Genomic DNA, 12,047 nt, shown 5'->3' with positions numbered 1-12,047 from the left:
AGACAAAACAATATTTTTTAAAAACATTTAATTTTGTACACTTGCGGCTTGATTTGACGCCAATAGGTTCATATATGACCTGTAATTAACGAGACCTTGAAACAAATGGACAATAAAAAGAACAAAAATGCCAAGTGTTTTTTTATTTTTTAAAACAATAGATATGAAAGACATCAACTATCTACTAAAATGATAAGTATGTCATCTGCTCCTCCGTAAAAAACCAAATAGACCTGTGATAATCCAGAAAAATTCATACAATTTAAAAAACCAAGTAAAAACGATTAAGGTAAAAAAATCAATTAAGTCCTTCGTGAAAGGAGTGTCGAAGCCGTTAAAACCAAAATCTATGCCTTTACAATTTTTTATATGTTCAGCTATGCTTTATTCTGAACGCCAAAAATGTAATATGTAAACGTAATTTTTGTGATAGTACGACAAAACAAGAAAAAAAACTTGCAACTGTGCCAATGCAAAAAAATCAAAAAAAATTGAAATCTAGTAGTGTAACCCCAAAAAAGATCAAATGCGAATTAAAAAAAAAGAAGAGGAGAAATAAGCATTTCTTCTTTGCTGACACTCTGTCATTAAGCCAGAAATTGATCAAACTGAAAGAAAAATTGTGACAACCTTCGAAAAGCCATTGTTTATTTAAAAATCAAACATTTTTTAAGTCAAAACGACTAAAACCTTTCGACTAAATAAACTGAACACGTTATTTTGGAATTGCTCAGGAAGCCAATTGAGCCAATCAACAACGCGCTTTGTGAACAGTGTGAACTTTTCTTTCTTTAGTTAGCGTAAAAAAAATATAATTTTTTTAAAAAAAAGTTCGACTGATTAGAGTCCGGTTTATTTTTGTAACAGTCCAAGACTGGACCAAAACCATCCTTGCTAATGCTGTTTCTCCAATAAAAGCACTCAATTCTTCGAATGTCATAGATCTAGATAATTTCTTAGTTTAAAGATCAAAAATAAATGCTGCGTTTTGATAATCATAGTAAAGTTAGCAAAAAATTGGCAAAACTTTAATTTCAGACTTTTCTCAATGGAAATGAAAATAGGAATAGCTCCCTTTTAGATTAAAAATTTTGTGTTAGTTGTTTTATTATTGTGTACTTCCGGCGAATTTAACCAATGTAGGCTAAAGAAGCTTATTTTGGACAATTTTTGATGAAAAATGCCAAAAATTTTAGCCAAAAAATTGAATTAAAAAGTCAACAAGACTTTTCTGTCGCTAAAAGTAAAATCAACGGCGTTATTGTTAACAATTTTTACATATTTTAGCCTCAATAACTCCCTGTAAAAAACGACAAACGAAAAAATCTTTTGGGTCCATATTCTACGCTGGACGTGCTTTCTAATGATACCAGTCTCAATTCTCTACGATGAATATATCGATCCGAAAAATTTGACTGAACAAAAAAACATTTGAGTATATAATTCCCGCTCCCCCTCAAGAGGGATCGGAACAATAACCCTCGTTAGAAAAGGGAATTCTAGCGTTTGTTTTTAAAAACAGCTGATCTAATCTTATTGTTATACAGTGATCTTAGTGCCAATGATTTAAAAATATTTGACAATTAGGGTACAACGGTTATGGCAAAATGTCAGTAATATGGTTTTATAGAGTTAATCCACTTTATGCAACATGAGTGATACAGCTCATGAATTTTAATCACTGTAGAAATTCATTAATCAATTCGTTAATGGGTAATAGTAGTAACTGGTGACCTGTTTGAATCGTCTGTAGATGTCTTTGATCTCGTGTCTCTCAAACAGTGTGACTTTGGACAATTCTTCTAGGCTGTGTGGCTTTGCATGTACCATCTGCATGTCCAACTCATCCAAAATGTCCTCTAAACACAACACGTCTCATGCAATTCAACCCCAGTGAAAACAAAATTGAAGTATCTTGGCAAGGCCATGAAGATTCTCGGCACGAAAACATCACAATATTTTCGAACTTGCAAGTTCATTGCAAGTGTTCCTTGAAATTAGGGACAGAAAAAGATCTCAGCAAGGTATGACAATATTTATTATAAAGACTTAGCTTATCAATTTCTTGTCAAAGCATCCCATGTTTTATTTTGAAAATCGAGATATTGTATTTCTTGGCAAGTTGTATAAAGTTTTGTTTCACTCAGATATCACAAATATCTGCAGAAATTTTTTCATGTTGACCTTTCTTGCTAGTCATACTGTACCAGGTTTACCCTTCCTAGAAGCCACAAACAAAACATCATGAGTGATTCCTGAAAACCATAAGTAAACGAATCCATCCAAGAAGGGGCAAGATTGCTTGCATGTTCTTGCTAAGGTCTCGAAATATCATAAATGGTCTCACATATGCTTTTTAAGTTTCCGTGGAAGATTGGTACCCCAAAACCCCATGGAAACCCCATGAAAAGGAGTGGTACCCCTTTTCGAAAGATATAATTTGACTTTTGGTCAATTGTATAGTTTCCAAGATTCAATTATGGTGGTTACCTATTGTTTTAAAGGCCCGTTTGTTATCTTATCTATGGTTGTTTCCGAGAAGCATTTTACTGCCTCGTCCATGTTTCCTGAGAAAAAAGTTAAGGCATCTACAGTTTTCTAATTTAGAGGTATCACATATGGCTGATTGATTGCCAGTTTTCCGGACGTGAAAAACAAAATTTAAAAGCCAGCGCCAACGAGTACATAATGTAAACTGAAACTAAGTTTCTATGTTGTTGTTTCTAACCACTTACTGTGTTGGAGCGGTCGGCTCATCTGTTTTTTTTTGTTCAGTCAATTTAGACCGATCAAAAAGATTGGAGTAAGAAAGAAAAAGACGTAACCAGAACGCACCTCAAAGGCAGAATACTTTAATCTGAGGATTTTTTTGAAATCTGTCTTTGCGAGCAGACATCGCTGTTTAAAGTTTTCTGATTGTTTCACTGATTTTCAGTTTTTTTGTTAACTTTTTCCGGTATTTTTATCACAAAATTGTTTAAAAATGATCAAAATAATTGAATTGACTTCATAATTAGGGATAAAAAAGGTTGATGAACTATTTGACACAGCTTTTCTGCTAAATTTTTGCTGCCTTTTCGAATATTTAGCTTTCTCACAAAAACTCGTTTGTTTGTGAGAAAGCTAAATCTTTTTTTCAAATTTATAAAATGGTGTTTCTATGTCTTTGAATATAACGTAATTCAGGACCAACAACTCTGAAGGGGTGATTGTCGTGGTCTGCAACACTGGTGAAAGGATTTCAACCAAGTTGAATTGGATAGCGCCCGGATGGACGTTATTTCTAACTTAAGTCACTTTCGAATAAGATTATCAGGAATATCATAGAATACCTAGGTAGATTAACATGAGGTCAGTGGATAATAGAGACAGGTTTCTGTGAGCACACAAAAGCAAATTATTGAACGCGATTAAGAGGTCAACAAGACAAGGCGGCTCGGTAATGTGCGATGGCACATAAAGTTCCGACCCCGCCCATCCACAATTTTGGCATAATTGTCTAGCAAATGAGGAACAGATAGAAAAACCCAAAAATTATTTTTTGCGAAAAGTCTTTTTCAAAAAATTCTGTATGAACGATAAGATAGCCTCCAAAGCAAATAACTCAGTGGAGTTAAAAATTGATGCATTAGCTTGATGTAATATGTCAATATTATGAAAGCGAGTCAAGATGAACGTCAAAAACAAACAACAACAACAGCAACAAACATTATTTACATCAAAAAATTTTTTTCCCTCTTAAAAACTAAATTTAATAACAAAGTCAACATACCGTCAGATAAACCTAAAACTAAACAAAAATAACTAATAAATCACCAGAAACCATATGCGACCAGTCCATAAAAAGGTTTGGTAACAATTATACAAAAAAGAACAAAAACATTAAAGTGAAAAATATAACTTATTTTTTTGAAACAGTTAACTTGAAAGTAATAAATACCATTAGGAATCAATTAACATTACCACAAATTTACAATTACCACTGTTTCTAGAGAAGGGCATTAGGACCTGTCCTTCTTCATTCTTTAAAGCGGCTAAAATGAACAACAAAAAAAAAACAAACAAAATTTCAATTGAAACTTGCCAGAAAACGCTGCCAAAACCCTCGAGCCATATTTTGTCCCTCAAAATATATTCGATTGCGCCTTCATCAAACAGCTATAAAGTAGTACGTGTCCATTCATTAGTAAGACTAGGTAACAAGTAGACAAAAAAGCGAAGTGCTAAAGTATGAAATAATTTCAATTTTTTTTTCGAATAAAAATTACATTCAATGTCATAAAAGGCATTAATTACAAACAGAACTATTTGAATAGGGTCGTTTATTCAAAAAAAGGAAGCCCTCGAGACCTGCAGTTACCCAGAATATTTCTCGCATCTACAAAAAGAACGTCAAATAAGACAAAAAATCAAACTAATTTACATTTTTGTGAAAAACCGGTGTCGAAGCCACTAAGGTCATAACAAATTCATTAAAAAAAAGATTTTGGGACACCAATCCCTTTTATTCCCTTGACACCCATAATGTCATATTTGACCTGTAATGAAATAACGAGATTAGCTAACAAAAAGAAACATAAAAAGAACAAAATTGCGAAGTTAAAAAGTTTTTTTTTTTTAATTTTGGAAAACGATTGTTTTCAAAGTCATGAAAGCCATCAGCTATTTACTAATATCAGAATATCGGTTCTTCTATTCTTCCACGAAAAGCCAATGAAAGTTATCACTATGCAGGAAATTTCATACGACCGAAACGACAAAGTATAAATGACAGTTAAAAACAAAATTAAAAAATTCAATTGATTTCTTCAAGAAAGAGGCGTCGAGGCCGTTAAAACGATTATGTATATCATTCAGGATTTCAATATGTTCAATTGTGCTTTATTTTTAACGCTAATAATGTGACAAGAGAACTGTCAATAATGTGATAATGTGACAAAATTCGGAAACGTGAAAAACTGGCAAATATCGAAACAAACAAAAATCTGAAATCTTGTAGTATCAAAGCCAGAAAACAATAACTTCAGGCTTAAAACTGCAACCGAGAAGAAATGTTAAATCAGTAGAAAGAAGAAGCATTCTTTTTTTGCAGACACTAAGCTGGAAGTTGAACAAATTAAGAAAAAAGTAGAGGAAAACTTAATTAAGCCATTATTTATTGAAAAGTCAATTATTTTTAAAAGAAACGACCATAAACTTTCAAGTTAAAATTTAAATGGATTAGCTTGGAGCTTTTTAGTAAGCAAACTGGTTGGACCTATCACTCCTGAGCATTGATTCGATATGTTCTGTTTTTTATTTTTAAAGAAAGGGTCCTTTTTTTTTAAAAAAAAAGACCGACTGATTACAACCCGATTTCGTTGGGTGGTAGCAGTCCAAGAATGGCCCAAAACAAGCCCTGCTATTGCTTATTGTCCGTTAGGAACATTTGATTTTCGAATGTTGCAGATATAGATAATTTGTTAGTTGAAAACTCAAAATAAGTTCTGCATTTTTGATAATCAACGAGTAAAGTTAGCAAAAAAAGCAAAGTTTTAACTACAGAGCACTCTCAGCGTACTCTGAAGTAGAAATAGCCCCCCTCTGAGTCTACAAAGATTGTATGAGTGTTGTTTGGAGGTGTACTGTCGGCAAACTTAATCAAAACGGACTAAAGTAGCTTATTTCGTGCTGTTTTTGTTGAAAAAGGCTAAATTTTGAAATATTTATCCACATTTTTTGACCAAAAAAATTAAATCAAAACAATGAACAATGCTTGTTCGTCTTCAAAAATAAAATCAACGACACTATTCTTAAAAATTATAACAAATTTTAGCAAAATTGACGAAAATTTAGGCAAAAATTCCGGAAAATGTGAATAAAAACAACGGGAATTCACTCTACTTCTCTGAAGTTCTCAGAAGAAATTCAAAATAAGAAAAGCCGAGAAGATTTTTTATATTTAAAAATAAAATCAACAACAAGTTTTTAAAAAATGTTGACAAATTTTAGCAAAATTGGCGAAATTTTGGTCAAAAATTAGCGAAAATTCCGTAAAATGTGAATAAAAATCAACGGAATTCACACTATTTTCACAAAACTTTAAACCTCGATAACTCCCTGTAGAAAACGAAAATTAAAAAAATCTTTTTAATTCCATATTCTACGCTGGACGAGCTTTCTAATGATACCACTCTCAACTCTCTACGATGAATGTATCGATCGGCGAAAATTCACTGAACAAAAAAAAAAAACCCATTTGAGTATATAGTTCCCCCCCCCCTCAAGAGGGTCGGAACAATAATGATAGTGCCTGGACGAAATAGAGATGAGTTTAATTTTGACTCCCCAGCAAAGCTTCATTAGAATAAATCAGGTTATTTGTTTTTGTTATGAAACTTGCAAGAAAGAGAACTCTGATTAATTATGTGGTCATCTTAAAAAATCCAAATTATTGAGCCTCATTCATATCTTTAAAAAAATCTTAATCCTAAGGTTCTGCTCAAATTGCAATCTAAAAGATGTTGTTACACGTTTGAATTTTTTGTTTTGTTGTTCACTTGATGCCGCTTTTTGAGATAAGAAATTGACTCAAGAAATTAGCCTGGCCTACTGCCTCAATTTTCTTTCAAAAAGATCAAATTTTCTTTCTTTTTGATATCTAGTTATGCTCGATTACTATTTTCAACAACACAATCTTTTTTTATGGCTGACCGACAATATATTCAATTTATCTAATTTAAAAAATCACATTAGATATGCAGCAAAATTTTTCTGAAAAAACGCTTCATTAGATTAACTAGTACATCGGATTTTGAACTGCGAAAGTTCTAGTCAGAAAAATAATTTGTCATAAACATGTTCAAGTTTCGATTTTTTTAAAATATTTTCCCTTGGAAAAATAGTTTGTTGTCATCGTTCCCACCAAATTGTGGGGGGAGGAATTATATACTCAAATGGGTTTTTTTGTGTTCAGTCAATTTTGACCAGTCGATATGTTCATCGTAGAGAATTCAGACAAGTATCTTTACAAAGCCCGTTCAGCGTAGAAAATAAATATAAAAAGAATTTTTTATTTTTTTACAGTGAGTTATGGAGGTTTACAGTTGTTGGAAAAGTAGAGTGATTTCCGTTGTTTTGGTTAACATTTTCCGTAACTTTTGAACAAAATTTTGTCAATTTTGCGAAAACTTGTTAATATATTTTTTAAAAAAGTTATTGGTTTTACGTTTAAGGATAGAGAAGAGTTGCCAATTTGCTGTGTCCAATTTTTTTAATACTTTGCTAAACTTCAAGTTATATATATTAATATTTTCGAACTTGCAAGTTCATTGCAAGTGTTCCTTGAAATTAGGGACAGAAAACGATCTCAGCAAGGTATGACAATATTTATTATAAAGACTTAGCTTATCAATTTCTTGTCAAAGCATCCCATGTTTTTTTTTGAAAATCGAGATATTGTATTTCTTGGCAAGTTGTATAAAGTTTTGTTTCACTCAGATATCACAAATATCTGCAGAAATTTTTTCATGTTGACCTTTCTTGCTAGTCATACTGTACCAGGTTTACCCTTCCTAGAAGCCACAAACAAAACATCATGAGTGATTCCTGAAAACCATAAGTAAACGAATCCATCCAAGAAGGGGCAAGATTGCTTGCATGTTCTTGCTAAGGTCTCGAAATATCATAAATGGTCTCACATATGCTTTTTAAGTTTCCGTGGAAGATTGGTACCCCAAAACCCCATGGAAACCCCATGAAAAGGAGTGGTACCCCTTTTCCAAAGATATAATTTGACTTTTGGTCAATTGTATAGTTTCCAAGATTCAATTATGGTGGTTACCTATTGTTTTAAAGGCCCGTTTGTTATCTTATCTATGGTTGTTTCCGAGAAGCATTTTACTGCCTCGTCCATGTTTCCTGAGAAAAAAGTTAAGGCATCTACAGTTTCCTAATTTAGAGGTATCACATATGGCTGATTGATTGCCAGTTTTCCGGACGTGAAAAACAAAATTTAAAAGCCAGCGCCAACGAGTACATAATGTAAACTGAAACTAAGTTTCTATGTTGTTGTTTCTAACCACTTACTGTGTTGGAGCGATCGGCTCATCTGTTTGTTTTTTGTTCAGTCAATTTAGACCGATCAAAAAGATTGGAGTTAGAAAGAAAAAGACGTAACCAGAACGCACCTCAAAGGCAGAATACTTTAATCTGAGGATTTTTTTGAAATCTGTCTTTGCGAGCAGCCATCGCTGTTTAAAGTTTTCTGATTGTTTCACTGATTTTCAGTTTTTTTGTTAACTTTTTCCGGTATTTTTATCACAAAATTGTTTAAAAATGATCAAAATAATTGAATTGACTTCATAATTAGGGATAAAAAAGGTTGATGAACTATTTGACACAGCTTTTCTGCTAAATTTTTGCTGCCTTTTCGAATATTTAGCTTTCTCACAAAAACTCGTTTGTCTATCTTTTTTTCAAATTTATAAAATGGTGTTTCTATGTCTTTGAATATAACGTAATTCAGGACCAACAACTCTGAAGGGGTGATTGTCGTGGTCTGCAACACTGGTGAAAGGATTTCAACCAAGTTGAATTTGATAGCGCCCGGATGGACGTTATTTCTAACTTAAGTCACTTTCGAATAAGATTATCAGGAATATCATAGAATACCTAGGTAGATTAACATGAGGTCAGTGGATAATAGAGACAGGTTTCTGTGAGCACACAAAAGCAAATTATTGAACGCGATTAAGAGGTCAACAAGATAATGATAGTGCCTGGACGAAATAGAGATGAGTTTAATTTTGACTCCCCAGCAAAGCTTCATTAGAATAAATCAGGTTATTTGTTTTTGTTATGAAACTTGCAAGAAAGAGAACTCTGATTAATTATGTGGTCATCTTAAAAAATCCAAATTATTGAGCCTCATTCATATCTTTAAAAAAATCTTAATCCTAAGGTTCTGCTCAAATTGGAATCTAAAAGATGTTGTTACACGTTTGAATTTTTTGTTTTGTTGTTCACTTGATGCCGCTTTTTGAGATAAGAAATTGACTCAAGAAATTAGCCTGGCCTACTGCCTCAATTTTCTTTCAAAAAGATCAAATTTTCTTTCTTTTTGATATCTAGTTATGCTCGATTACTATTTTCAACAACACAATCTTTTTTTATGGCTGACCGACAATATATTCAATTTATCTAATTTAAAAAATCACATTAGATATGCAGCAAAATTTTTCTGAAAAAACGCTTCATTAGATTAACTAGTACATCGGATTTTGAACTGCGAAAGTTCTAGTCAGAAAAGTAATTTGTCATAAACATGTTCAAGTTTCGATTTTTTTAAAATATTTTCCCTTGGAAAAATAGTTTGTTGTCATCGTTCCCACCAAATTGTGGGGGGAGGAATTATATACTCAAATGGGTTTTTTTGTGTTCAGTCAATTTTGACCAGTCGATATGTTCATCGTAGAGAATTCAGACAAGTATCTTTACAAAGCCCGTTCAGCGTAGAAAATAAATATAAAAAGAATTTTTTATTTTTTTACAGTGAGTTATGGAGGTTTACAGTTGTTGGAAAAGTAGAGTGATTTCCGTTGTTTTGGTTAACATTTTCCGTAACTTTTGAACAAAATTTTGTCAATTTTGCGAAAACTTGTTAATATATTTTTTAAAAAAGTTATTGGTTTTACGTTTAAGGATAGAGAAGAGTTGCCAATTTGCTGTGTCCAATTTTTTTAATACTTTGCTAAACTTCTTGAATACGAGACTTTTTTAAATCAAAAAAGCTCCAAAAACGATTTTTATCCTACTTCGCTTAAATTTAGAGGAAGTAGAGACCTAACAGCTGTTGCCACAATCTTTGAGAACTCTAAAAAATGATAGTTATACGTTCGCTTCCAATAGGAGTTCCCTGTAATTAATTTTTTTGCCGGTTTTTTGAAAATAAACCTGATAATTATACAAAATGGTTGATTTATTTGTGGTTTCTTGAAATATTTCATTTGCAAATACATCTATAGTGCATATATAAAAATAATTAATTGTTTTTGTTGGAGGCGCAGGTCTGGAATCATCATGGATTTTTACAATCAATAATTTTTTGGATTATATTAGAGCGCTGTCTTTTTCAAAATTTTTTCGCAATATTGTTTTTTAATGTTGATTAGTGAAGACAATGATTTCAAATCAAATGCAAATCTATGACAGATCCTTTTAAAAGCAAAATAAGGCCATATGAAAACATAGTTTGTCTTCAGAGAAAAGCTCAAAGTTTTTATGGCTTTGACAATGTAATTTCGTAAACTTTAAATGGTTGCTTTTAGTTATAAAATAAACTGTCATTTTTTTGCAGCTTAATGACTACCACATATGAATTGAAGATTCAATTGGTTTCTAAAGAGCTGCAGGCGAGCTTATACAATCCCTTTAGTTGTTATCTAATGCCACTTATGACTTTGAATGTATTTGTTATCAGAAAATATCAGTGAATTTGTGAAATTTCACAATTTCTGTCCACATGTAGCTTGGTCTCAAAATATACAGGGGAAAATTTATTCAGAGTAAAGGAAAAAAAATTTACAATTATTCTATATATAACTAATGGTTTTTTGGCTTTCTTACTACGAAATTTAATAATTGTTTTGTGAATTTTTGTATATTTCCCTGTACTTGAGCTAGTTATTTATTCCGTTTTCAACTAATCATTTAAAAGTAACTCCAAATAGCATTGGGAAAATGCTCACAAAAAACATTTTGATTAACTATCCTGACTAGCTGATAGTTTTAACGACTGCGAAGCCGTTCTCTCACTATAATTGGATTTTTGTTTTTGCTTTTAATTGCGGTTCTTTCGTTTCGTACGGCATATTCCTGATAATCGAAAACTTTATCTGCTTCTATAGAAATTTAATTGAAACTTTTTACTGATTTCCGATTACAGCTAACGCTTTTAAAGACTTTCATTTGATTTTTTATCGGAAAATAATTTTATACGTCCCAATTTTTCACAATTTCCTCTATTTGGTGTTGTTATTTGTTCCCTTTTCACCTTATCACATTAAAGATAGCTCCAATTGTCATTGAAGAAACCAAACATTTTCAAGACAATCAAACACCTTGATTGCTTAAATTAGTGTTTGACTGAATCTATTTCCTCATTTCTGTTTAAAGCTACCGGTTTTAAAAATTCTCAATTATTTATTGAAAGAAAATATTTTTGCTATTGCCATTTTTTGTTCTCTTTGTCGTCAACAAGTAGCAAACTCTTAACATTGATCAATCTTATTACTTTTTTGTGGCTCTAAACAATATTTTTGCTGTTGGTTATGTTTTGACAGATATCTATAGAGCTTAGAAACGTGTTTTAATAAAAATTTTGTGAGTTTTCGATGCTGGTCAATCATTTTGGCTCTTTCTCTAATCTTTTCCATAAAGAAAATTTACCGGGAACACCCAGTTTAAAATTTTAAAAAAGACCCAAGCAAATCAATTAATCAATTTCGTGACTTTGGAGTCCTCAATGGTTTTCAATGTACTGTAGATAATGGCTTCAACACTGTGGCTTCTCTAATTTGTTTGTGAAATTTTGAGTTCTGCTCGTATTTGCAGTTTTTGTTGTTTTACGATTCGGCATATATATTAACAAGCACAAATGGTTTCCTGAGAAGTTACAATTGATCCGTTTTTGTTTTAAGTTGGAAGCTTATGGTTGGTTTGATTTTCCGAAAACTTTTGTTTTTAAAAAAATCAGTGGATTTTTGAACTTTGTCACTTCATCTCACTTCTTTCAAATTGTAGCTAGTTTCTGAACTACAGGTCGCATCCTCTTTCCAGTAAACCAAGATCCAATCTTTATATGTTTTATTTTCAACAAATGGTTTCTTTGATTTTCCGAAAAAAAACTAAGTTTCTATGTTGTTGTTTCTAACCACCTACTGTGTTGGAGCGATCGGTTCATCTGTTTTTTTTGTTCAGTCAATTTAAACCGATCAAAAAATTGGAGTTAGAAAGAAAAAGACGTAACCAGAACGCACCTCAAAGGCAGAGTACTTTAATCTGAGGAT

General features: G+C 31.9%; 1 protein-coding gene across 6 annotated transcripts in view; it reads right to left on the bottom strand.

Annotated features, from left to right (window-relative positions):
- The window catches only part of LOC142337317 (neuronal calcium sensor 1-like), a 72,231-nt gene that overhangs the window by 22,937 nt on the left and 37,247 nt on the right, over positions 1-12,047 (bottom strand). For all 6 annotated transcript variants that reach the window (XM_075386527.1, XM_075386518.1, XM_075386536.1 and 3 more), the window contains one exon: positions 1,735-1,859. In XM_075386527.1, the coding sequence (XP_075242642.1) occupies positions 1,735-1,859 (125 nt within the window). The remainder of the gene's footprint in view (positions 1-1,734; positions 1,860-12,047) is intronic.

The sequence above is a fragment of the Convolutriloba macropyga genome, chromosome 1 (assembly GCF_964194025.1).
Source record: "Convolutriloba macropyga chromosome 1, txConMacr16.3, whole genome shotgun sequence".
Taxonomy (NCBI): domain Eukaryota; kingdom Metazoa; phylum Xenacoelomorpha; order Acoela; family Convolutidae; genus Convolutriloba; species Convolutriloba macropyga.
This window is presented reverse-complemented; position numbering and strand designations above follow the sequence as displayed.